The sequence below is a fragment of the Chlorocebus sabaeus genome, chromosome 22 (assembly GCF_047675955.1).
Source record: "Chlorocebus sabaeus isolate Y175 chromosome 22, mChlSab1.0.hap1, whole genome shotgun sequence".
Taxonomy (NCBI): domain Eukaryota; kingdom Metazoa; phylum Chordata; class Mammalia; order Primates; family Cercopithecidae; genus Chlorocebus; species Chlorocebus sabaeus.
In genome coordinates this window covers 90,816,555-90,842,969 of record NC_132925.1, presented here as the reverse complement: position 1 = coordinate 90,842,969, position 26,415 = coordinate 90,816,555, and the positions used below count along the sequence as shown (strand labels likewise).

The 26,415-nt window shown below is 52.8% G+C and overlaps 2 protein-coding genes and 1 long non-coding RNA gene across 12 annotated transcripts in view; 2 read left to right on the top strand and 1 right to left on the bottom strand.

Annotated features, from left to right (window-relative positions):
- The window catches only part of ARIH2 (ariadne RBR E3 ubiquitin protein ligase 2), a 69,883-nt gene extending 67,401 nt beyond the window's left edge, over positions 1 to 2,482 (top strand). For all 8 annotated transcript variants that reach the window (XM_073010222.1, XM_073010229.1, XM_073010224.1 and 5 more), the window contains one exon: positions 119 to 2,482. In XM_073010222.1, coding sequence (XP_072866323.1) covers positions 119 to 190 — 72 coding nt within the window. In that variant the 3' untranslated portion in view covers positions 191 to 2,482. The remainder of the gene's footprint in view (positions 1 to 118) is intronic.
- On the bottom strand, positions 2,004 to 8,049 carry LOC140709859 (uncharacterized). The gene is made up of 2 exons (XR_012090642.1): positions 7,853 to 8,049; positions 2,004 to 4,563 (listed from the first exon to the last, which is right to left on the bottom strand). It is a non-coding gene; the product is annotated as an uncharacterized lncRNA (long non-coding RNA).
- Positions 8,049 to 26,408, top strand: P4HTM (prolyl 4-hydroxylase, transmembrane). 3 transcript variants are annotated; one of them, XM_073010221.1, is made up of 10 exons: positions 8,049 to 9,174; positions 9,397 to 9,478; positions 11,235 to 11,357; positions 20,392 to 20,582; positions 21,796 to 21,892; positions 23,399 to 23,561; positions 24,157 to 24,342; positions 25,080 to 25,170; positions 25,365 to 25,488; positions 25,986 to 26,408. In XM_073010221.1, the coding sequence occupies exons 1-10, from the start codon at positions 8,848 to 8,850 to the stop codon at positions 26,204 to 26,206; spliced, it is 1,605 nt and encodes a 534-aa protein (XP_072866322.1). In that variant the 5' UTR covers positions 8,049 to 8,847; the 3' UTR covers positions 26,207 to 26,408. The 3 variants fall into 3 exon arrangements, with proteins under 3 accessions (XP_072866322.1, XP_007982357.1, XP_007982358.1); XM_007984166.3 differs by lacking the exon at positions 11,235 to 11,357; XM_007984167.3 differs by lacking the exon at positions 11,235 to 11,357 and having other exon boundaries at positions 24,157 to 24,466; positions 25,021 to 25,170.
- The last annotated feature ends 7 nt before the right edge of the window (positions 26,409 to 26,415 follow it).

Sequence of the window (26,415 nt, the reverse complement as noted above, 5' to 3'; positions counted from 1 at the left end):
GAATGGGAAGGGCAGTGTTTTTTACTCCTTGGAGGTCCTGGAGGGTGTTTGTGGCTTTGGCTACTCCTTGCTCCCAGGCCTGGGCCATGCAAGCATACACCTTGTTTCTCTGATGCAGGACTTGGAGAACCAGATGCATATAGCGGAGCAGCGGAGGAGAACCCTGCTGAAAGATTTCCATGACACCTAAGTTGAGATGTGGATGTGCCGGGGTGAGGAAGATGTGGCCACAAGGTCTCCCGGCTGCCGTACTGCATGCTGCAGGCTCTGCCTTTCATGACCCCAGGCGACAGCCAGGGCCCCACTCCTGAGAGACACTGGCAACACCTCTTAGTTGATTTCTGTTTTCTTCTCTTTTCACTTTTTGTTTCTACCAGGGTAGAGGCCATGTTGAACTGGCCTCTTTTCAGGACTTTTATTTCCCCCTGGATGGTTGTTGGGAGGGAGGGAACGTGTTTTCTGAATGGCTATTAATAGTATTAGATCATTACAACTTATGTAACTTTCAAAGGTTGTACAATTATACCAAAAAAAAAAAAAAAAAAAAAAAAAAAAGGCAAACTATAGGATAACACAGAGCCCTTTTTGAAAATAAATTGGCATTGGAGTGTTTTACCCTCTAGCTCTTTTACTTAGAATGTAACATATGCTGCCTACCCACCTGAAAATGTCTGTACTGCAAGAGGGCCCTGGGCCTCTGCTTTCCAGATTCACATTTGTTTGGCCAGAGTTGGAGTCCTAAAGGAAGAGCATGGGTGGCAGATGGTAGGGAATTAAACTGGCCTGTGCAGTGGGCACGGAGCACAAGGAGTCACAGCATGCCTCCTGCCTTACCATGGCAGTACGGAGACAGTTCAGAACATGGTCTTCTTGCCACAGGGTGGTGTTGTCTCTGGTGGTGCTGCATGTCTGTGGCTCACCTTTATTCTTGAAACTGAGGTTTACCTGGATCTGGCTACTGAGGCTAGAGCCCACAGCAGAATGGGGGTGGGCCTGTGGCCCCCCAAACTAGGGGGCATAGGTTCATTACAGCGTTTCCTTTTGTCTCCTAAAGATAGGGATCTACTTTTGAAGGGAATTGTTCCTCCCAAATAAATTTGCTTTACCTTGGTCCTTTCTTTTGTGCCAGTATTCAAGTGGTATAGCTCTGAGCAGGGTCACATTTGGCCAAACCTGACACTGTCTTGCTGCACTCTTCTTTGGCAAACATCAGGGTCAGAATTCAGGATAGCCTTCCCTAGGGCACTGGCCTTTCTGGTACGGGGACCACGTTTTCACAGGTTATTTTCATGTTACCTGGAGCGTGTCCAGAGGCTGCTCTGAGGCTGAGGTGTGTTCCCCCTTGCCTGGTTCCAGCTGTCAGAGGGATACCATCCTAGGGTCTGGGAGTCCAAGGCCATGGGACTCCTTGGTTTGTGGTCTCAGATCCTGTACTAAGAAGGGTCTGGCCAGAGGAACAGACCAGTTTTCGCACAGTGAAGTGCAAGGGAACCAAGTGGTTTGCCTGGTGTCCTACCTGTCCTGAACCTGGTCCTCTGGGCCATTGAAAAGTTAGATCTGTGATCTCTGGGGTTTTTGTGGCTTTGTTCAATGCTTCCACTCTAGGGCAGGCAGAGCAGTCTATACTCTCCCACACCTGCTTGACCTCCAGGGAGAGCTGATATACAGAGATCTGTGAATATTATGATAGAAATTATTTGGTATTCATATATTTCACCTGCAAGTCAGCAATTTCCCAGGTACCATGTAAGCTATAAAACAGTCATTCTTAAAGACACAGGATAGCTGTGACTCATGGAATCATGAGGTCCATGGCTGGTTGCAGGTTCCCTTTCTCCTTCCTCAGGTTTTGTCTCTTCCTGTGTTGTCCCCAGCAAGGGAGAGACTGTGGGGTGGATTGGGAGAACAAATGAGGAGTATAGCGGATGAACCCAGAATGGAACAGTGGGGCGCTAACTGAACGAGGAGAGTACCTGCTGCAGGACCTAGAGGTCAGGTGTGAATGCTGTATTGGCACAAGGAATAAATATCCTGGCGTCTGGAGCCTTTACCTCTCCATCAAGTCCTTCCTGTGATACTGCCATGGCACAGGATCTGAGTTGCAGCTCTGCACCCTAAATCACACCCTGGGCATTGTCTGGGCTGCAGGGCTGCCAGATTCTGCACTTGTGTCTAGCTGTGGCCCTGGATGCTGGAGCTGCAGGGTTTTCTGTGCTCAGACTGTAGCCTGTAGCTCTTGGCCTGTGTAGAGCCCCCTCCTGTGCCCCCAGTGTCTGTTGTTTGTCAACATCATCAGGAAGATGGGAAAGGTCAGGCAGAATTTTTCTGCCCTACAAAGGGTAGAAGAGAAAGGACACAGTATTTTCATGAATTTACCATATCTCTTTGTTTTTCTTCAAAGAAAAAGTTAATTGAGGCAATGTCATCTGCTCAAAGTTGAGTGGTTTATTCACAATAAACTGTAAGTTTCTGATTATAAAAATGTGTCCAGAGTGTTTCTTCATGGGGTCTAGGTAGTCTTCTGAGCCCACAGGGTTCTGGCCAGTGAACACCAGAGGAGTGCCTTCCTATCAGTCAGCCCCTTCTTCCAGAGGGCTGGGGAGGCCCCAGTGGCGAAATTCGGCTCTGTTTTCCCTTTCTGGCTGTTGGGGGAGAGGGCACCTGTGATCCCTGTGGAATGAAGTAGAAAATCCTGGCAGTTTTCAGCTCTCCTCTCCTTCCCTGGGTACAGGCTGAATCATTCCCCATCACAAACAGATCCCAGGGTTGTGGTAGGGTACTGATATAAATGTCCCAACTCCCCCACATTCTGAGACCTCTGGGCCCCTCCAAAGTAGACATGGGAATATAGGGCTGTGGAGTATGGCAGGGTGAACTCTAGCTTCACGGGAGCCCTAAGGGTTGTGAAGAGACAACTTGGGGCAGAAACAAGTGTAGAGTCTAATCTCAAGGGTGAAGGACAGGAAATGGGGTTTGGATTAAGGGGTCCACATTTGTGGTGTCAGAAGTGGCAATAGTGTCAGTGGTAAGTAGCTCAGGGGTAGAGTGGAGGCTCCATAGCTGTGGGCAACAAGCACAGGGCACCTGTGGCTAGAACAGACCTCATACATTGCCAGTCTGAACTCCGCAGCTCTTCCTGTGGACCTCAGGTGTGCCAAGCCCTACGCTTGGCACCTGGGCATACAGTGGTATGCAAGTGATTCATATGCTCTACCTTCCAGGAGCTTCCGGTCCATGGGGGACACAGAAGGAATTGATCACTAGTGAATGTTTTTTGTTTTGAGACAGTCTCGCTCTATTGCCCAGACTGTAGTATAGCGGCATGATCTCTGCTCACTGCAGCCTCCACTCCTGGGCTCAAACATTCTGCTTCAGCCCTCCGAGTAGCTGGGACTAGTGTGTGCCACCTTGCTCCCCTAATTTTTTTTTTTTTTTTTTGAGACGGAGTCTTGCTCTGTATCCCGGGCTGGACTGCAGTGGCTGGATCTCAGCTCACTGCAAGCTCCGCCTCCCGAGTAGCTGGGACTACAGGCGCCCGCCACCTCGCCCGGCTAGTTTTTTTGTATTTTTAGTAGAGACGGGGTTTCACCGTGTTAGCCAGGATGGTCTCGATCTCCTGACCTCGTGATCCGCCCGTCTCGGCCTCCCAAAGTGCTGGGATTACAGGCTTGAGCCACCGCGCCCGGCCCCCTAATTTTTATATTTTTTTGTAGAGACAGGGTCTTGCCATGTTGCCCAGACTGGTCTCAAACTCCTGAGTTCAAGCTGTCTTCCTGGCTTGGCCTCCCAAAGTGCTGGGATTACAGGCATAAGCCACTGCGCCCAGTCCACTAGTGAGTGAATGTACTGGAGCAGCTAGGCCAGGAGCGAAGGACCACCCATGCTCAGGGCCACTCCTGCAGACGACTGGGGCCAGGGTACTATGGCCTTGGTACCATAGCCTTGGCAATCCTAAAAAGAGACAAGATAGCACCTTTTAGCGAAGTCAAGAGGAGGGATTTTCCATGTAGCCCACAGGGGTCCACACAATAAGCATCTGAGCATCTCCTGTATAATGGGCTCTACTTGAGGCGGGATAGAAAGGGATAGAAGTGGGACCTCACAAGACAATCACATTAACATTAACTGAGAACATACCCATTTAGTCCTCACAGCAGCCGCTTGAGGTAGGTGCTGTCATCATCCACATTACACAGCCACTTAAAATGAGAGCTAGGGGACTCGCGTGGTGGCTCATGCCTATAATCCCAGTCACTGGGATTGGGCCACTGCACTCCTGCCTGGGTGACAGAGCGAGACTCTGTCTCAAAAAGAAAAAGAAAAAAGTATACAGATAAATAGAAGGCCTGGATTTGGTAGTGTGTACTGCCATGGCATCAAAGGACCAGGCTTTTAAAAGACAGAAGTTCTGGTTTCTGATGTGGTTGTGAAATTCTCACAGCTGACAGCAGGTGGAGCAGCCCTGCAACCTGCTTGCTTTCTGTTTTCAGGAGGCTGAGACTGGAGAATTGCTTGAGCCCCAGGAGTTCATGACCAGCCTGGACGACATAGGGAGACCTCTTCCTACAAAAATAAATAAATAAAAATCAGCTGGATGTGGTGCTGTGCACCTGTAATCCCAGCTACTTGGGAGGCTGAGCTAGGAGGATTGCTTGGACCTGGGGGATAGGTGCTGCAGTAAGCCATGATCACACCACTGCACTCCAGTCTGGGTGACAGAGCAAGGCACTGTCTTAAAAACAATCCGGGCACGGTGGCTCATGTCTGTGATCCCAGCACTTTGGGAGGTTGAGGGGGGCGGATCACCTGTGGTCAGGAGTTCCAGACCAGCCTGACCAACATGGTGAAACCCTGTCTTTACTAAAATAAACAAAAAATTAGCCAGACATGGTGGTGGGTGCCTGTAATCTCAGCTACTCTGGAGGCTGAGGCAGGGGAATAGCTTGAACCCAGGTGGCAGAGGTTGCAGTGAGCTGAGATTGCACCACTGCACTCCAGCCTGGGCGCAACAGAGCGAGACTCAAAAAAAAAAAAAAAAAAAAGGCCGGGCATGGTGGCTCACGAGTGTAATCCCAGCACTTTGGGAGACCAAGGCAGGCGGATCACAAGGTCAGGAGATCAAGACCATCCTGGCTAACACAGTGAAACCCCATCTCTACTACAAAAAAAAAAAAAAAAAAAAAATTAGCTGGGCGTAGTGGCAGGCGCCTGTAGTCCCAGCTACTCGGGAGGCTGAGGCAGGAGAAGCGTGAACCTGGGAGGCGGAGCTTGCAGTGATCCGAGATTGGACCACTGCACTCCTGCCTGGGTGACAGAGCGAGACTCTGTCTCAAAAAGAAAAAGAAAAAAGAATACAGATAAATAGAAGGCCTGGATTTGGTAGTGTGTACTGCCATGGCATCAAAGGACCAGGCTTTTAAAAGACAGAAATTCTGGTTTCTGATGTGGTTGTGAAATTCCCACAGCTGACAGCAGGTGGAGCAGCCCTGCAACCTGCTTGCTTTCTGTTTTCTGGCAATGAGCTATCAGTACCTTTGCTTAGTGATAGGCCTAACTCAGGTAATAGGTGTAAGAATGGAGTTCAGGAAAATAGGTTAAGCAAAGTACAGATTTTATGGTGATCAAATTCTAGTTTTTAAAAGGCTAGAGGGACCGGGTGCGGTGACTCATGCCTGTAATCCAGCACTTTGGGAGGCTGAGGTGGGCGGATCACAAGGTCAGGAGTTTGAGACCAACCTGGCCAACACGGTAAAACCTCATCTCTACTAAAAATATAAAAATTAGCCGGCGTGGTGGCACGCACCTGTAATCCCAGCTACTTGGGAGACTGAGGCAGGAGAATTGCTTGAACCCAGGAGGCGCAGAGGTGGCAGTGAGCCGAGATCGAGCCACTGCACTCCTGCCTGGGCAACAGAGCAAGACTCTGTCTCGGGGGGAAAAAAAGGCTAGAGGGAAATAGTCTCAATTTCATTCCAAAAAAGGTATGAGAAAACCATGAGATCCTTGGTAAAATTGTGGTTCTGTTGGTTGGTATTTATTATATTTAAGAATTTAGGAGATTTGGGCTGGATGCGGTGGCTTATGCCTGTAATTCCAGCACTTTGTGAGGCTGAGGTGGGTGGAACACCTGAGGTCATGAGTTTGAAACCAGCGTGGCCAACATAGTGAAACCTTGTCTCTACTAAAAATGCAAAAATTAGCCGGGCATTGTGGTGGGTGCCTGTAGTCCCAGCTACTTGGGAGGCTGAGGCAGGAGAATTGCTTGAACCTGGGAGGCAGAGGTTGTAGTGAGCCGAGATTGTGCCACTGCACTCCAGCCTGGGCAACAGAGCAAGACTCCATCTCAAAAGAAAAAAAGCCAGACGTTGTGGTACAGCACCTGTAATCCCAGCTACTTGGGAGGCTGAGGCAGGAGAATCGCTTGAACCAGGGAGGTGGAGGTTGCAATGAACTGAGATTGCGCCACTGTACTCCAGTCTGGGTAACAGAGTGAGACTCCGTCTCAAAAAAAAAAAAAAAAAAAAAAAGAATTTAAGAGATTCATATGATTTTAGAAAATCTGACTTGTTTCTATCGTACTACTACTCAGAAATTGAGAGACTTTTGGCCTAACTAGGGTGGATTAATGATAAGCTGCAGGGAATTTGAAGTCTTAAATTGGTGACAGAATTTTCATCTATTCGAATCAGAAACATTTCTTTAGCAGCAATTACATTTATTTTAGAATTTATTTTAGTGGGGAGGGGCAGGTCATCACTGCCTTGGCCTCTGCCTCTGCAGAAGTCCAGGCCTCCCTGGTTGCCTTCAGAGCTGTAAGTTCCCACTCCATCTGAAGTGAAGTACTGGGCTGCTGGTGGTGTGTAGTTAGCCCCCCAGCCTTGGCTAAGCCACAAGACCTCCCATTGCTGCCTGTTCCCTTTCTGTCTGGAAACAGAAACTCTTCTTTTGTGAAGCAGTGTTCATCTATCCTATCCTAAGGAGATTGACCAAAGTGGCCCCTGAGGGTGGCTGGATTAGTGGATGCCCACATGTGCTTGAATCGTGAAACCTGCCACTCTGTGTAAAGTCTTGGGAAAAAGGCTGGGTGGTGTGGCTCACGCCTGTAATCCCAGCAGTTTGGGAGGCTGAGGTGGGCGGGTCACTTGAGGTCAGCAGTTGGAGACCAGCCTGGCCAACATGGTGAAACCGTGTCTCTACTAAAAATACAAAAAAAGCCGGGCATGTTGGCTCATGCCTGTAATCCCAGCACTTTGGGAGGCCAAGGCAGACAGATCACAGGTCAGGAGATCGAGACCATCCTGGCTGACATGGTGAAACCCTGTCTCTACTAAAAATACAAAAAAAAATAGCCAGGTGTGGTGGCGGGTGCCTGTAGTCCCAGCTACTTGGGAGGCTGAGGCTGGAGAATGGCATAAACCTGGGAGGCGAAGCTTGCAGTGAGCTGAGATCGTGCCACTGCACTCCAGCCTGGGCGACACAGCAAGATTCCATTTCAAAAAAACAAAAACAAAAAAAATTAAAATAAAAAAATAATAAAAATACAAAAAAAAAATTGGCCCACCATGGTGGCACATGCCTGTAGTCTCAGCTATTCTGTAGGCTGAGGCAGGAGAATCGCTTGAACCCGGGAGGCAGAGGTTGCAGTGAGCCAAGATCGCACCACTGCACTCCAGCCTGGACGACAGAGTGAGACTCCATCACAAAAAAAAAAAAAAAAAAAATCTTGGAAGAAAGAGGTGGGCCTGCCCTTGGAGCCCCTGGCCTGCCTTGACTTGAGGGGACTAGAAAATGCAGACTATGCTTTGCTGTGGGGAAGGGAGAGGAGATGGGAGAAGAGGTAGGGGCGTCTTACCAGGGTAGGGAGAAACCACCAGTGTGACCTGCCTTAAAAGTGTTGCTCTTGCCTGCAAGTCCACCTCAGGGAGTGGGGTCAGCTTCTGCCCTGAGGGCGTGTAGTAATCTCTTCCTGAGGATAACCAGCTCTCGAAGAGCAGGGATTTCTTGGCACTTGACCACTGGTAGGTATGACTTCCCCCACCCCGTTTTTGGTGATAATCTGTTTATTTTTTCTCTGAGGTAATGGTGTCTCGGTTGTGGAAGAGTCCCTTCCCGCCTCTTCACACGTGCCAGCTTTGATGCAAGGAGTGTTTCATACAGCTGAGCACTGGCTCATTCCTGCGGGTTGCCATGGGGGGCTCACATTCCTGATGCCAGGGCTCCTCCAGGATGCACTGTCTGACTGCCTATGCAACCCTGCACATCAGGCAGCTTCTTCCTAAGGCCTGCCTCACTCCGGCAGGACTCCCCGGGAGATCCGGACCAACCGCCAAACCGAGCTCCAAGAACGCTTGCAAGGAGACTGTGGGTCCTACCCTATCGCCGCTTACGCAGTACCGGCCTCCGTGGCGCCCCCAAATGCCGCACTGTTGAGTCATCCCAGTGCTGCCTCCTCCGCCCTGCGCTCCCCAGCCCCGCTCCTGGAGTCAGAAGATGCAGACGATACTGTTCCCGGAGGCAAGAGGGCGTCTTCACGCAGGCACCAAGAAGCTCCCAGTAGTGTATGCCTTAATGGTGCCGCTCTTGTCTGCGTCTACACTTGGGGCCTTGACTTCTGACTTGGGGAGTGTACAGCTCTGCCCGACGACAACCCAGCTTGGGAAGAGAAGCTCAAGGCGCAGGGAGGCCGAGCCCCGCGCGGACACAAGCGGCTCCGGGCGGGCTCAGCACCCCCAGGCACCGTCTCCTAGTGACCGCGGCGCTCGCGGGCCTGGCGGCCGTTGTCCGGGCGACTGCGCAGCGCGGGCACCCCGCGGCCCCTCCCCTTGAGGCGCGCGCGACCTGGGTGCCATGGCGGCGGCGGCGGTGACAGGGGAGGCCTCGAGGCCGCAGTGGGCGCCACCAGACCACTGCAAGGCGCAGGCGGCGGCTGGGCTGGGCGACGGCGAGGACGCACCAGTGCGGCCGCTGTGCAAGCCCCGTGGCATCTGCTCGCGCGCCTACTTCCTGGTGCTGATGGTGTTCGTGCATCTGTACCTGGGTAACGTACTGGCGCTGCTGCTCTTCGTGCACTACAGCAATGGCGACGAAAGCAGCGATCCCGGGCCCCAGCACCGCGCCCAGGGCCCCGGGCCCGAGCCCACCTTAGGTCCCCTCACCCGGCTGGAGGGCATCAAGGTGAGGACCTCCCCGCCCCGCCGCGCTCCAGGCCCTGCACGGCTGAGCCCGAGAGGACTGGCACTCAACTCGGGTCCCCATACTGCCCCCGGCGCTGCTCTGCGTCGGTCCCGCGCGCTCCCACTCACGCGTCTGCTGTCGCGCTCCGGGCCGGGGTGACTTGGCCCTTCTTGGGCAGCGCGGTCTGGCGACCCAGCTGCCGGCTGTGCGCCTTTCCCTTAGGTGGGGCACGAACGTAAGGTCCAGCTGGTCACCGACAGGGATCACTTCATCCGAACCCTCAGCCTCAAGCCGCTGCTCTTCGGTAAGTCCGCCAGATACTCCTGGGAAGGGCCAGGGTCTGCGGTTTGGTGGCCACCTTGAGGCTCATTGTGACCACGTGACCTCTATTTTGAAAATGGCTGCTTCAAAGCAGCCCTTCCAGAGGATTACCAAAGTGAAGGACCTTCCCCGTCCTCGCAATAGGGTAACACTCCCTCTTATCCCTACTCCCTGCAGTCCATTATTCCATCACAGGGCTGGCAGAGTGAGCTTGAGGCTGGTGTCTAAACATTTCATTGCAGCTGTCTTCCGTGCCACCATTAATTGTCACCTTCTAGAACTAGGGGGAAGGTGGGAGACTGATAACCAGCTTTCTGCCGACCTCAGGACCTCTGGGGAAAATCCCACTGCCCAAGTGGGCCTTGTGGTCAGATGAGAAGCAGGCTGTCCAAATGTAGATAAACTGGTGCCCCCCGCCAGCCTCCTCCACCGGAGCACCAGTCAGAGGCTCAGCTTTTGCTTCCAGCGCTCTGAGATTCTTCTTACTGTGAAGTCTTTGTTCAGCCATCATGGGCAAAGCCTTCTAGGGTGACTCCACTTGGAGCCACAACATAGCTCATTGTTTCTGAGCTCGTTATGTGCTTGCCTTCGTATGATTATTTCATTTAATTCCTGCAACCCCTCTGTGATGTGGGTGTAGATCCTACCCTCAGACCAGTGGGGGAGAAAGTTAGGCACAGAGAGCTGCTGTGGCTTGGCCAGGCTGACACGGTTACTTTAGTGGTGAAGCTAGGATTAGAACCCACATAGCCTGCCTCTAAGGCCTGCACAGCAAAGCCACAGTGAGAGCTGTGAAGACCCCAGAGTCCTTCAAAGGCCACCAGTGTCAACAAGATGGGGACCCCTAGTCCCATGGACCTTGTCCAGGGTGTTTGTGCAGCCCAGCCCTGGGTACCTGGCCTCCGTGACAAACATATTGGCAAACCCAGGGCCATTCCTGCCTGCGGGGGGATGGAATGGGTTAGGAGCTGGGGCCAAAGTAGAACATTTGAGCACATGTCATTACCTCTGAGGCAGAGAGTCCTGGTTGGGGATTATGCCTAGACCTGTCAGAATGATGTCATATGCATGCTGTTTATAGGGAAATAGATTATGCTGTCAGTCCTGTTGTGGGAGGGGCATCCAAAGGAGGTTGTTGTTATTACTGTTACTATTGAATAAAGTTGAAATCTGTGCCAGGCACTATTTTAGGTGCCGGGAACACAGCATTGAACTAAATATAAACAATGAAACAAAACCCTGAAGCTGATATTCAAATGAAGAGGAAACAGACAAAAAAATATATACATTGGTGTTTCAGATGGTGATATGTGATTGTAAACAAGTAAGGCAGATTTTTTTTCTTTTTTCTTTTTTGCCAACATAAAATACCTGACAGGGCTGGGCGCGGTAACTCATGCCTATAATCCCAGCACTTTGGGAGGCTGAGGCAGGCGGATCACTTCAGGTCAGGAATTCAAGGCCAGCCTGACCAACATGGTGAAACCTCATCTCTACTAAAAATACAAAAATTAGCCAGGTGTCGTGGCGGACACCTGTAATCCCAGCTGTTCGGGAGGCTGACGCATGAGAATTACTTGAACCCAGGAGGCAGAGGTTGCAGTGAGTCAACATTGCACCACTGCACTCCAGCCTGGGCAACAGAGAGAGACCCCTGTCTCAAAAAAAGACAAAAAGAAAATAGCAGACAGTAAGGCAGAAGTTCAGCTGGGATTGGAACTCTTTTTTTTTTTTTTTAGACAGAGTTTCTCTCTTGTTGTCCAGGCTGGAGTGCAATGGTATGATCTCAGCTCACTGCAACCTCCGCCTCCCGGGTTCAAGCGATTCTCCTGCCTCAGCCTCCCAAGTAGCTGGGATTACAGGTATGTGCCACTATGTCCGGCTAATTTTTTGCATTTTTAGTAGAGATGGGCTTTCACCATGTTAGCCAGGATGGTCTCCATCTCCTGACCTCAGGTGATCTGCCCTCCTTGGCCTCCCAAAGTGCTGGGATTACAGGTTAGAACCACCGTGCCTGGCTGGAACCCTTAATAAGGTAGCCAAGGTGGACCTGTCTGAGAAAAATATTTGAGCAAGGCCGGGCTCGGTGGCTCACGCCTGTAATCCCAGCACTTTGGGAGGCCGAGGCGGGTGGATCACCTGAGGTCAGGAGTTCGAGACCAGCCTGACTAACATGCAGGAATGCCATCTACTAAAAATACAAAATTAGCAGGGAGTGGTGGCACATGCCTGTAATCCCAACTACTAGGGAGGCTGAGGCAGGAGAATTGCTTGAACCTGGGAGGCAGAGGTTGTGGTGAGCCAAGATTGTGCCATTGCACTCCAGCCTGGGTAACAAGAATGAAACTCCATCTCAAAAAAAAAAAAAAATTTTTGAGCAAAGACTTGTGGGAAGTATGAGATAACTGTCAGGAAAGAGGGGTCCAGGAAAGGGACTAATACTCACCCCATTAGTACTACACTACTATGAACAGACACATCTGAGGAGGCAGTGTTTTCTCTCAGTAGCCTTCCTGGGATCTGTATATATCTAATTCATATTCATGTTAGGTTAAGTGGGCCATGAAGCCAAAGTCTCCCTAATAAGCAGCTTGTCCTGTAAAGCAGAGAATGAGCCCAGCTTGGTGATTCATGCTTGTAATCCCAGCACTTTGGGAGGCTGAGGCGGGTGGATCACTTGAGGTCAGGAGTTCAAAACCAGCCTGACCAACATGGTGAAACCCCATCTCGACTAAAAATACAAAAATTAGCTGGGCATGGTGTCAGATGCCTGTAATCCCAGCTACTCGGGAGGCTGAGGCAGGAGAATCACTTGAACCTGGGAGGTGGAGGTTGCAGTGAGCCAAGATCATGCCACTGTACTCCAGCCTGGGTGACAGTGAGACTCAATCACAGGAAAAAAAAAAAAAAAAAAAAAAAAAAAAAAGGGCATAGAATGAGAAACCCAGATCTGAAGTCACCAAGAGCAAACTACAAAAAGCAGAGGAAATTTGACAAAAGGTAAACTGGTTCTGGTTAAGCCATCAGATGGATCTCTGTTTCTGCAGACAAATTTCAAAAGGCATAACCAAGAGATTGTAATCAGTGATTACAAGAAGTCCAGATGTGTGAGAGGGGAGAGGGTGATCATGGTGGGGCAGTTCCTCAATACTGTGGTATTGGATGACTACAAAAAAGGATGCCTCATCCCCAGGAGCAGCAGTGTCTGTCTTCTGGGCCTGCCTGTCCCTCTGTCCATTGGTCTGCTACCCAGTCATTCTAAATGGGCAAGCAGGGCCCGAGAAGAGTGGGCCTGCTATAGATTCTGCCCCCTCTTCCATGCTGTTCTTGGATCTAAACCTGTGATCTGCCAGCCTCAGGGACCCAAGATACCTGGGATCGAAGAGTGGATGCTCAAGATGTGAGCTGGGGCAAGGGAACTGGGGTCCACCCTAAGGTGCCTCCATCTCTGTAGAAGGGAACCCTAGCACTTCTCAGGGAAGACCCCATGCAACCCCCAGTCTCTCTCCTTGAGAAATATTTCCTGTTTCCCACCCGTGTTCCTAAAGACACTTGGCAACTGGGACCTGGGCCACAAAAGGCCCGAACTGAGCTCCTGGCAAATACCTCCATGACTGGTAGGTCATTTTCCCTTGGTAGGGAAATAAAGGATTTGGAATATTGGGTGTCAGCTGAGGGCACCATCTTGTTCAGAAGAGAAGTGCTTCATTTCCAAACCATTGCCACCTCTCTGGGGACATTGCTTTCTTACATGTGGCCTACTTCTCCCGCCATCCTGCCCCACTCCACACTGATTCTGTCATAGCAGGTCAGATCTCATCGCTCCCTTTGTTTTGTTTTTGTTTTTGTTTTTGTTTTTTTTTTGAGACGGAGTCTTGCTCTGTCACCCAGGCTGGAGTGCAGTGGCCGGATCTCAGCTCACTGCAAGCTCCGCCTCCTGGGTTTTACGCCATTCTCCTGCCTCAGCCTCCGGAGTAGCTGGGACTACAGGCGCCCGCCACCTCGCCCGGCTAGTTTTTTGTATTTTTAGTAGAGACGGGGTTTCACTGTGTTAGCCAGGATGGTCTCGATCTCCTGACCTCGTGATCCGCCCGTCTCGGCCTCCCAAAGTGCTGGGATTACAGGCTTGAGCCACTGCGCCCGGCCTTTGTTTTTGTTTTGAGACGGAGTTTCACTTTTGTCGCCCAGGCTGGAGTGCAGTGGTACCATCTTGGCTCACTGCAACCTCTGTCTCCCAGGTTCCAGTGATTCTCCTGCCTCAACTTTCCAAATAGCTGGAACTACAGGCACCCACCACGCCCGGCTAATTTTTTGTATTTTTAGTAGAGACAGGATTTCACCATGTTGGCCAGGCTGGTCTCAAACTCCTGACCTCAGGTGATCCGCCCATCTTGGCCTCCCAATTACAGACGTGAGCCACCGTGCCCAGCAGCTCATCACTCTCTTAAAAGTCTCCAACATTTTCCATTTCACTTCTAAGTCTCATTTGATGCCTGAAAGCCCTCTCGCCTCTTTTTTTTTTTTTTTTTTTTTTTTTTTTTGAGACGGAGTCTTGCTCTGTCGCCCAGGTTGGAGTGTAGTGGTGCAATCTTGGCTCACTGCAAGCTCCACCTCCCAGGTTCACGCCATTCTCCTGGCTCAGCCTCCTGAGTAGCTGGGACTACAGGCGCCCACCACCACGCCTGGCTAATTTTTTTTGTATTTTTTTAGTAGAGACGGGGTTTCACTGTGTTAGCCAGGATGGTCTCGATCTCCTGACCTCATGACCCGCCCGCCTCGGCCTCACAAAGTGCTGAGATTACAGGTGTGAGCCACCGTGCCCGATCGCCAGCAAGAGTTTTAATCCATTTTTCTTAACGATTTGAGGTAAATGAGTAATTGCTACCAGTATACAAAACAATTTATTTTAAAATCATGACTGCTTTATCATAGGATTTCTAAATGTATTCTTTTTCAGCTTAAGAAAACCATTAGGCGCCGGGCGCGGTGGCTCAAGCCTGTAATCCCAGCACTTTGGGAAGCCGAGACGGGCGGATCACGAGGTCAGGAGATCGAGTCCATCCTGGCTAACACGGTGAAACCCCGTCTCTACTAAAAAATACAAAAAAATAGCCAGGCGAGGTGGTGGGCGCCTGTAGTCCCAGCTACTCGGGAGGCTGAGGCAGGAGAATGGCGTAAACCCGGGAGGCGGAGCTTGCAGTGAGCTGAGATCCGGCCACTGCACTCCAGCCCGGGCGACAGAGCGAGACTCCGTCTCAAAAAAAAAAAAAAAAAAAAAAAAAAGAAAACCATTAGGCAGCTACATCAGACTGTGGTGCTCATGATAAACACTGGAGGCCCAAAAGTAGAGAAAGAATTTTAGTGTGCCTATCAGTTCAAGGTTGCTTTTTTTTTTTTTTTTTTTGAGATGAGTCTCTCTCTATCGCCAGGCTGGAGTGCAGTGTGGTGCGATCTCAGCCCACTGCAACCTCCACCTCCCGCGTTCAAGCAATTCTCCTGCCTTAGCCTCCCAAGTAGCTGGGACTACAGGTGCGTACCATCTCAACTTACTGCAACCTCCGCCTCCTGGGTTCAAGTGATTATTCTGCCTCAGCCTTCCAAATAGCTGGAACTATAGGCACCCGCCACCACGCCCAGCTAATTTTTGTATTTTTAGTAGAGATGGGTTTTCACCATGTTGGCCAGGATGGACTCAATCTCTTGACCTCGTGATCCGCCTGCCTCAGCCTTCCAAAGTGCTGGGATTACAGGCGTGAGCTATTGCTCCTGGCTAGTTCAAGTTTTTAAGGAATTAAGCTCAGGCTTCTGCATTGCCACACACACCCCTGCTCTTTCATAGGCCTGCTGCTTGACAAAGCTATGGACCCAGTAAAGGTTAATCAGGTATAATTGAGTCTGTCCGGGGTTTGACAAACAGCATCATGACCAAGGTGAGCATAGCCCAAGGCTATGTGACTGCCCAGAGACTCAGCTTGGGGTTCTGAGGCACATGGCCAGTAGTAGCAGGTCACTAGCCAGGCTGTCATCTTGGGCCTGGGAAGGACAGAAGGTGGTTTTCCCTACCCAGCATACACAGCTGCCAGGGAGCCTGTCTGACCTCTTGGCCGGACAGAGGACTACCTGCTCAAGAAGCAGTCCCTAGCTGTGTCCATGGAAGGTGTACTTCCACCCTGTTTGAGACTTGTGCCTCTCTGGATTCTGGTTTGTAAATCTCCTTTGGAGGCAGCAGAAAGAGGGTTGTATGTGTTTCCATGGGAGCACACACAATTTGCATGACCACTGCAGAGGCCATGGCTACAAAGTCCCAGGGTCTCCCTGGCAGGGTTAGCCCCTATTCTTGGTGAGGGTGCCAATGGCGCACCGCCAGCCGAAAATTTTGGTGGCCCTGGCTCCAGGCAAAGGCCGTCGTTACCAAGAGCCAGCAGCCCTCCATCTTCATCTTCCCACTCAACACATAGGTCCCTGTGTGCCTTCCTTGGAAAAGAATGTACACGCATGTGACGTCCAGCTGCAGCCACTGTTGCAGGGTGGGCTGCAGCTCTGCAGGGGGCAGTGGTCCTGTCTTCAGCACCTCTAGTCTGGAGTACAGGTCGCAGTCCCAGGGGCCAGAGGAAGTACTGTTGTGCCTGGAGAACCTGACCTTCACTGCTGAGTGCGAACAGAGGGGCTGGTGAGGAGATGGGCCTCTAGGAGTCCTCCCTAAATCCCCAAGAGTGTTTAATCCACCAGTCCCCTCCACCTGGTCTTGTCTGATGCTCTGCCCTTAGAATCAGGCTCTTAGGATGCCACCTTCCTCAGCAGAATTTTTGGTTTCGTTTTGTTGTTTTAGCAATGTCCTATGCTTGTAAAGGAATTTTTTCTTTTCGTTCTAACCAGGCATAGCATTTGGGTATTCCCTCTTACATTGCCTCAGCACCGAGCCAGGAGCTGCACTGGAGGCACTTGGAAGAAGTGTGTAAAGCTACAGGCCCAGGACTCATCAAAGTCACTGGTGCAGAGAGTGCCGAGGACCTCCTTGGAGGAGCCTGCATCCTGCAACTTGCAGTCCCTCCAGCTGGCATGCAGTGCTGGGAAGAGGGGCAGGGCGAGGCACCGGCCAGTGTGGTTGGGGGTGGAGTGAGGAGGGAGTGGAGGGGGCTGATCCCTCCCACTTTTCCCTCTTTTTTACCCTTTTTGAGAGGGATGCCTGCTGTAGGTGACATTGAGTACAGTTTACCTGATCCCCTGGGGAATTATTTGAAAGGGGTGGGGCCGAGCAAGGTGGAGACCAGCCATGTGCAGACTCACATGGGCAGTCCAGGCGGGAGCTGTTGTTGGCCATGGCAGTGATGCAGAGATCATGGCCCAAGGGGAAGCGTCCACAGCGCAGGATGGCTGGCCAGGGGTAGCCGTAGCAGGCCATGATGGGCTCGCAGCTGACCTGCATGTCCTCGCACAGGCTGTGGGAGGGGTAGATGACCCTTTGGGGGAAAGGGTCGGGGGCTGCACTGCCACAGGCTGGGCACCCAGATCATCTGGAACCTCTCCATGTTCCTACCCCTGTCTAGTGGCCTGGAACTCTCTGGTTGCTGGGCAACGACACTGGTCGCCTAGCAACAGCCCTGTAGCCTGGCTTTCTCACTTTCCCCACATCTCAGTCCTCAGCTCTGCCTCTTCACTCCCAGTGCTTCTGTCTTATCTCCTCCGCCTCCTCCCACTCAAGTGTCTTGCCAGCTTGCCAGTGCACCTCGCCCTCCAGTTCTGTGACCATCCAGTGTCTGCGAGAGGCAGCCTGCACCTTGGGCCTTTACTCTCCATCTTAAAGTGAGGAAGCAGGGCCCTCCCTCTTGTCCTGAAAGGCCTTCAGGGCACCGCAGCCAGGGCTGGGGTTGGCAAACAGTACAAGGGCTTGATCCTGAGTTCTGCTGACATGGCCACCCAGAGGCTCTGGGAGGGAACTGTTGTTCACAGGATAGGTTAGGCTGGGGAAGAGGAAACAGCCTTGGGATCTCTGGACTCTCTGGGAGAAAAGGCCACCAAAAGGGCCTCTGCTCCATCTCTTGCCAGGGTCTCTTTGGACAGACAGAGCTTCCACACCTCAATGGAGAGGAGGTCCCAGACCATCTGCCCCCAACCCCCAGCCTGAAGTGACTTGTCCACCTGCCCTGTCTTGACATTCAAGAGCCCTTGACCACCATTGATGGTCTCCTGCCTAAGGGCACCTGGTTCCCTCTGTCTGGAACACTCTAATAAAACGATCCATTATCCTCCCTGTCCCTGTCAGTGCCCAGCCCTGATAGGTGCTCAGCAAGGATTACTGAAGACCTGAGCCACCAGAGCAGGGCCCTGAGGGAGCCCTCCAGGGTCCTGCACCTGGAAGCCCCTGTCCTACCTGTCAAGGCATACAGGGGCAAAGAGCAGAGGAAGAGGCAGGCATCGGTGTGGCACTCTTGGGCAAGCAGGGGCAGCCAGCTGACCAACTGCTGGATGGCCTCAGCTGCTGTGTTGTGGTCCAGCAAGTTGAGCAGCAGCATCTGTGTAGCCAATATCGTGGCATAGGGCCATGGCTTGGGGAATGGGCATGCACCTCATGCAGCCCCAGGGAGCCCCTGACCCTGCCTTCACCCCACAGCATCACCAGCGTCACCAGCAGCCACAGCCCTCGCTTCATCACTGCCTTCTGTGCCTTGGTCTTAATGAACTGAGGTTGAGGGTTTTATAGGGCTATTCCTGCACCCCAGGAGCCAACAGAGGAGATCCTGCAGGGGTCTGTACAGCTCCGAGGTGTCTGGATCCACCTGGTGAGGCCCCAACATGCTGACTGGGCTGTTTGTTTTTGATTAGCACACAGCGGGGGACTCTATAGGCTGGAGGCATCTCCACTGGGCTTGCGGATTACTGGCACCTAATAAACTGAAGAAACCTGGGCCTGTGTTTTATTTTTCTGGCTTCCTTTTTCTTTCTTTTAAAATTTTGAGTTAAGCAATCAGGAGGTGACTCTGTTGATTTGCAATTTGATCTAACCCATTGTTCCACAGGGCTGTCTCCCCTTGGATCACACCCTTTCTGGGTTTGCTGGGGTAACAGGATCATGCAGGCCACTAGTGGGGGCCTTTGTCCTATCCTCAATATTATCACATCAGGGTCACCTGCTCCTAGTAGCTGAATCTGGTCATGAGCATGGTTTCTGGAACACAGCATGCTGGGTGGCCCGTGGCAAGGCACTTATTTCTTTGTGCTTGGGTTTCCTCTTAGATAGGATGGTTGAATTAATGGGGCCTGGCCTTCTAGGGTAAGTATAAGGATTGAGGAGTTGATATGTATGAAGTACTTAGGACAGTGCCTTGGGCAGAGTTTGTGCTACCTAAGTATTTTCTGTTGTAATTACTATTAAAAACCACTCCAGGCCAGGTGTGGTGGCTCATGCTTATAATCCCAGCATTTTTGAGCCCGAGGTGGAAGGATCGCTTGAGCCCAGGACATTGAGACCAGCCTGGGCAACATAGGGAGACTCCATCCCTACAAAAAATAATAAAATAAATTTTTTTTTTTTTTTTTTTTTGAGACGGAGTCTGGCTCTGTCACCCAGGCTGGAGTGCAGTGGCCGGATCTCTGCTCACCGCAAGCTCCTCCTCCCGGGTTTACGCCATTCTCCTGCCTCAGCCTCCGGAGTAGCTGGGACTACAGGCGCCCGCCACCTCGCCCGGCTAGTTTTTTGTACTTTTTAGTAGAGACGGGGTTTCACCGTGTTAGCCAGGATAGTCTCGATCTCCTGACCTCGTGATCCGCCCGTCTCGGCCTCCCAAAGTGCTGGGATTACAGGCTTGAGCCACCGCGCCCGGCCAATAAAATAAAATTTTAAAAGCTCCAACCCTGATGCTGAGCAGCCATTTTCCTTCCTCTTAGCAATGGCTGGAACTTTGTGCTGGAAGTGTAACTGAGAGAAGCGGCAGGCCACTCCACAGGTAGCAGTGCCGCCCTTCCTCCAATCAGCTCCTCTGTGTGCTTCTTGTCCCCCAGTGAAGTCCTCTCTCCCAGCAACAAGGGAAGGAAGCAAGGCCCATGCTCCCGCTCTGGAAGTGTCTGGGGCTACGAGAATGTGGGCTCCCTAGATGTGAGGCTCAGGTTCTAGCTCCACCAAGCCACCTACCAGCTATGCCTGGTGTGCAGGCAGCCAGCCACTGAAACCAAGCTCCAGACCTGACTAATCTTTACTCAGGGGTGTAGAAGCATAGAGTAGGCACTCAGTGAACATTTGTACCAGGGAAGGAATTGAGGAAGCAAAGGATACCCTGGGATATCTTTTCAGAGAGCAGTATCTGCCCCAAACCTGAGTAACCCTCAGTGATCTTTCAGCATTGGGCAACTCGGCCCTGGTCAGATGGCCAGCACCCATCTCCGCAGGGAATTGGAGGGGAAGGCCCTTGGACTGGCCTAAAGCACTGGACGTCTTGTGCTTTTTTTATTTGAATAATGCTGAAAAGTTAAAATGAAAGCAAGAAGCAGCCACCATATCCCCATTTTAAACATTTATACCCAGTAAGAAGTAGCAATCAACCCTCTGCCCTTCAGGACCACCCTCTAGCCTTCAGGACCACCCTCTAGCCTTCAGTCCCAACCCAAAGATGGGTCAGCCCATATCCAGGTTAGCTCTGGCTCACCTCCCAGGGCTCTCCTGGAAAATGTGTGCTCTCATCATCAACAAGAGAGGTCCCACATTTCCAACGCCAGTCAGCCTTTGCAGGACAACTCAATCTTGACAAGTCAGAATCAAGGGGTCTGTAAAGTCCTCCATCCTCCAGACTTGGTGGCCATTGAGGGACATGCAGTACCCCAGGAACCCTGCAGGGAGGAAGGTACTGGGTGCACCGGCGCCCTGGCTCAGTCCTTGGCCTCACCCACCTCCTCTTCTGGCAGAAATCCCTGGCTTCCTGACTGATGACGAGTGTCGGCTCATCATCCATCTGGCGCAGATGAAGGGGTTACAGCGCAGCCAGATCCTGCCCACTGAAGAGTATGAAGAGGCAATGAGCACTATGCAGGTCAGCCAGCTGGACCTCTTCCAGCTGCTGGACCAGAATCGTGATGGGCACCTGCAGCTCCGCGAGGTTGGAATCCTGGGACCTGAGTAGGCTCAGGGTGGGAGTGCCCAGACTCACCTTTCTGGTGGCCAGGTCACTTGTCCAGCCCAGCCCTGGTCTCAAGAGTCAGACACCACCCAGACCTGGTCCCAAGAGTCAAATACCACCCAGACCTGCCTGGGCATACCCAGACCTGGGGGGTCCCCTTTCCCTCTAGAGAGCCCCTGGCTATGCTGGGAACCTCAGAAAGTGGCAGGAGAATCCACCTGAGGTTGATGGCATTTATCACCATAGTTTTCAAGGGATGGACCTTCTGTAGCCTGCATTCCTTGCTGTCATGGCTGGGGGCCCCACAGAACTCATGGTGGATGGGGTGGCAGCTTTGAGGTGGCCAGCAGCCTGCCTCTCTCTCTGCATACCTCTCACACACTCTACAGCCAGGCTGGAGGGCCAAGCTTCTGAGAGAAGTCTGGCAGAGTGGTGGTGGGGGCACTGCCCACACAGAACACCCCACTGAGCCTGGTCTTCCTGAGGGGCCTGGTGGTCATGCCCTAACCAGGTCTCTCCCTGGTGCCTGTTCTCCCTTCACACCCAGGACTTGGCTTTCCCTATCTCACCCGGAGCATCTGAGTGGGAAACAGGCCTGTCCTTCACTCTGCTTCCACCCAACAGTGCTCTCCATGAAGGCCACAGGCCCTTAGTCCGGGAATGCAAATGGCCCTATGCCTCTTGAACCCCAGCCCCCAGCCTTCTCCTCAGATGCTCTGTACCCTTCTTCTTTTTTTTTTTTTTTTTTTTTTTTTTGAGACAGAGTCTCGCTCTGTCCCCCAGGCTGGAGTGCAGTGGCACGATCTCAGCTAACTGCAAGCTCTGCCTCCCGGGTTCACACCATTCTGCCTCAGCCACCCAAGTAGCTGGGACTACAGGCGCGCACCAACACGCCCGGCTAATTTTTTTGTATTTTTAGTGGAGATGGAGTTTCACCGTGGTCTCGATCTCCTGACTTCGTGATCCACCCACCTCGGCCTCCCAAAGTGCTGGGATTACAGGCGTGAGCCACCGCGCCCAGCCTGCTCTGTACCTTTCTACCTGCACTCACTTCAGCCCAATGGGCTCTGCCCTGTGTCCTCATCCATGCCCTCACCTGAACACTTTGCTCCACAACAAGCACTGGGCCATCTGTTCTCTGCTGGCTCTCCATCATTGGGGTAACCCATTGAGGGACCCTCTTATGCTTTAGGTCCTGGCCCAGACTCGCCTGGGAAATGGATGGTGGATGACTCCAGAGAGCATTCAGGAGATGTACACCGCGATCAAGGCCGACCCTGATGGTGACGGTGAGCTCACACCTCTGCACAGTCCTATCCTTGCGAGACTCCTGCCCACTCCCAGGTGCACCATTTTGAAAACTTGGGTCCTTCCCCCACAGCCAGGCAGCCTCTCTGTACCCCTTTATAGTGGCCAGAGATGGGGAGGCAAGGTCCCAGCTTTGCTTTTTACCCCTGCCTGGGAAGTAGGCAGGCAGCCAGGCCCCCCATTCCCCTTGGTGATGGTCTTGTGAGGGCAGTTCTTAGAGACCCTTTTGATAACATCAGGCAGAGTTGAGAGCCTGAGGACAGGAAGTAGGGCTGCTAGTTGGCAGAAAAACAGAGTGGGTGGAGCAGGAACAAGGCAACAGTGAGGCCAGCTAGAGCTTGGCTGTTTACCCTGCTCCATCCATCTCTCCAGCCAGACACGAGGTCCACCCCAGCAGACAGCCTCCCTGGTCTAAATGAGATCTCCCCTGCCTTCCTCTTGTCCACCTGGAGTCATGCTGAAGCGCCTAAAGTGGTAGTGCTGCTAACTGTGCTAACTGCTGGGGAGGGGTGGGCCGGGAAGCTGTCAGGCAAGTGGTGCCCCCTCTGGTAATAACTCTCAGGAGGTTTCTGAGGTGTGATCATCACTCTCATGCCCAAATTCTGGACCAAGAAAGGAAGATACAGCAGTTAAAAAGGACTTGGAAGAGTCGCTTTGCGGCTGGTGAACCAGTGAAGAATCTGGCCATGATCTGTGGCTGGATGGCTGCCATACTGCTACAGGCCCCAGAACAGAGGTGGTGACAGGCTCACAGCCCTCGAATGTCCCCCACCCTCAGAGGAATCTGGGCCAAAGAGTGGAAGGTGACGTCCTCAGGTCAGCCAGAATAATATGGAGCAAATATACCAGCTACTCTTCCAGAACCCCAAGAGGGTGGAGCCCCTGCTTAATGGTTTGAGCAGGGGCAGTGGAGAATGTTCTCATGAGAGGGGGTGGCCTGACTTTCATTGCTAACGTGGGCTGGTAACGTAGCAGGCAGGGCTGGTGAGGTAGGTTCCACTCAGGATGAGACCTGAGGTCATGAGGAACTCCCTGGGGACTGGCCCTACTTGTACCCTGACGTATGTATGTAAGGCCCTGGATGAGGCTCAGCACTGCCTGCTCTCTCCTCACCCTCCACAGGCTGGAGAGTGGCCACCACTCTATACAGCCAGGCTGGAATGCCAGGGCCCTGGCCATATGGCTCAAGCTTCCTTTGGAGAACCTTCTCTGGCCACTCTAATAAGGGGTCGGTCTCTTCCTTCTTAGGGCCAAATTAGGGCTTAAACTGAGAAAAGGAACAGCTCTGGGTCTTCCCGTAAAGCCTGTTGTGACAGAAACCAGGTTCATCTGACCCAAAAGTCCAGATGGGGGACAAGTGTACATGGCCCCTCAGTGCCTGAGGTCAGGGGCTGCTGCTGCCTTTGGGGTAGGTAGGGAAGTGCAGCCTGCCACTGTGGCCTCCCAATAGGGGCTTGGCGAGCATTGATGGTGGGTGCCCTGTGCAGGAGTGCTGAGTCTGCAGGAGTTCTCCAACATGGACCTTCGGGACTTCCACAAGTACATGAGGAGCCACAAGGCAGAGTCCAGTGAGCTGGTGCGGAACAGCCACCATACCTGGCTCTACCAGGGTGAGGGTGCCCACCACATCATGCGTGCCATCCGCCAGAGGTGAGCACCTGAAACTGTTCTCACTGGAGCAGGGGGAGAAGACTGGGCAGGGCCTCCACAGAAGCCCTTGTCTGGGGCCAAGAGGACAGAATGTATTAACCCATTTGGGATTAAGTTCCATTTGTTAGACCAGGATTGGGACCCACTGAAAGACAGGCAATTAACAAAGGCAAATTAGCCCTCTGCGCAGGCGCACAGTGGGCCACTGGGATTAGAGAGACTGAGCACTTATTTTCTGCTGATAAATGACCCCTTATCTTTGCCCACAGGACCCCTTCTGTCAGAGCAGGCAAGGGTTTTTAAATAAACAACTTCCTTCCACGGGAGGAGGACCTCAGGACTCCCGCCCCTTTATTTAGTGGAAATGTCATCATTTCCACACAGCAGGTGTCTCTGTCTTTGGCATCTGAGGGAGAAGGACTCATCATGAGTAACCCCTTCCTGCTCTTACAGAGCCAGTCTGAGATGGCTTAAGGGACTTCCAGGGGAGGTGGGTAGGGGCAGAGCTTGTGGCAGGCCCAGGGTCCACTTTGGCCAGCTCCTTCAGGTCACCACCTTGCCTGGGCTGCCCAGCCAAATGCCTGCTGCCCACCAGGGTGCTGCGCCTCACTCGCCTGTCGCCCGAGATCGTGGAGCTCAGCGAGCCGCTGCAGGTTGTTCGATATGGTGAGGGGGGCCACTACCATGCCCACGTGGACAGTGGGCCTGTGTACCCAGAGACCATCTGCTCCCATACCAAGCTGGTAGCCAACGAGTCTGTACCCTTCGAGACCTCCTGCCGGCAAGTATCTCCCAACTGGGGGCTGCCTTCAATCCCCAGACCAGGAAAGCCCATGACACAGGCACAGCCCTGCACTGTGGGCATGCCCCTTGGCATGGGGCCAGGAGATTGCCCGGTTATCCCAGTCAGTGATGCCCTCACCTCTCCCCACAAGCTATTTACCAAATGGCTGGATAGGGGTGGCTACTGGCCATGGTGTCCACTGGAGTCAACAGTCAACACAGACTGAAGTACCCACAGACACCAAAACTTGCCCCCAGAGTTCTGAAGCAAGGGGCAAGGCTGGGCCCCCAGCTTGTCCTGCCCATTCCCCCAGGTGTGGATCTTGATTCCACTTAGAGAAGCTGAAGCTGTGCCTCCCTCCCCTGTCAAGGCAGTTCTTTCCTCTTCAGGTGGCTGTTCTGGACCAGCCCCTTCTGATCCCCAAGGAGCCCTTCAGCATGCCCTGTTGCTTCTGCTAGCCTGCCTTTCCCTGCCAGGCCCTTGCTCGGGGCCATGGCATTTAGCTAAGTGCACCTGTGATCTTGGCCAAAAAACCATTGCAACTCACAGTAAGAGACTGGGTTTGGGGGAAGGAGGGGCTAGGGACATTTTGGCACTGGCCTGCCCTATTGTCACCCATCCTAGTCTGTCCTGGTCCCTGGCAACAGGAACCTGGGCAGCTTATCCTGCCCACAGGTAAGCCCCTGGGAGCATCCACAACTGGGGACCTGCTCAGTGGCCCCCCTGCCTTACAGCTACATGACAGTGCTGTTTTATTTGAACAACGTCACCGGTGGGGGTGAGACTGTTTTCCCTGTAGCAGATAACAGAACCTACGATGAAATGGTAAGGGTCGACTGCGCTATTACTCTTGTGGGCTGGCAGGGGCTTGGGCAAGTGAAGTACACACCTCTCCAGGTCTAAGGATGTGGGCCCAAATGATTCCTTGGGCATATCTGGTTGGTTTCCCTTTGGTCACCCTTGGCTGGCCTGGCCATAGTGGGGACAGGTTGAACACCCCACCACCCTGCTGCCCACAGAGTCTGATTCAGGATGACGTGGACCTCCGTGACACGCGGAGGCACTGTGACAAGGGAAACCTGCGTGTCAAGCCCCGACAGGGCACAGCAGTCTTCTGGTACAACTACCTGCCTGATGGGCAAGGTGAGGGTCTATGGCCAGGCCTGGGGGGTGCCCTGAGGACAGCTTCCCTTTACCCAGTCCCCATCTGCCACAATGGAGGTCTGTTTCTGGCTGCTTTCCAAATGGTTTTCTGCTCCTGGTGCCTCCCAAAGGCCATCCTTAGTGGCTTTAGCAGACTGCCCCAGGACCTGTACTGCCTGTTGGGTTATCTCCATCACTATCATTCCCTGATGCCCCAGACTTCCTACTCCCTGGGGCTTGGGACACATGTCCCTTGCCAACCCAGGGTGGGAAGGGATATGGACAGGCCCAGTAGCAAGAAAGCTGGTTTCAGAGGGCCAGTGGTGTTGACTACACATTAGTGGGGTGAGATGAGGAGCCCCCAAGGAAGCCTTGGGTCTGGGTGTTCGCTACACAAGGAATGCACAGCTGGACCCACCTTGGTCATGCTCTTGGTCCCTATGAGGCCAAGCTTTGGCCAGCCCAGCCTAGGATCTCATGTCACCCTCCTCTTCTAGGTTGGGTGGGTGACGTGGACGACTACTCGCTGCACGGGGGCTGCCTGGTCACGCGCGGCACCAAGTGGATTGCCAACAACTGGATTAATGTGGACCCCAGCCGAGCGCGGCAAGCGCTGTTCCAACAGGAGATGGCCCGCTTGGCCCGAGAAGGGGGCGCCGATTCGCAGCCCGAGTGGGCTCTGGACCGGGCCTACCGCGATGCGCGCGTGGAGCTCTGAGGGAAAAGTTAGCCCCGGTTCCCAGCCGCGGGTCGCCAGTTGCCCAAGATCGGGGGTCCGACTGTCCCTCTGTCCTGTTGCAGACTGGCCAATGTTTTGCCTCACCCCACCAGCCGCAATACGGCGCAGTTCCTATATTCATGTTATTTATTGTGTACTGACCCCATCTGCCCCGTCAAATAAAAAAAACCACAAGGTTGGAGCCGCCT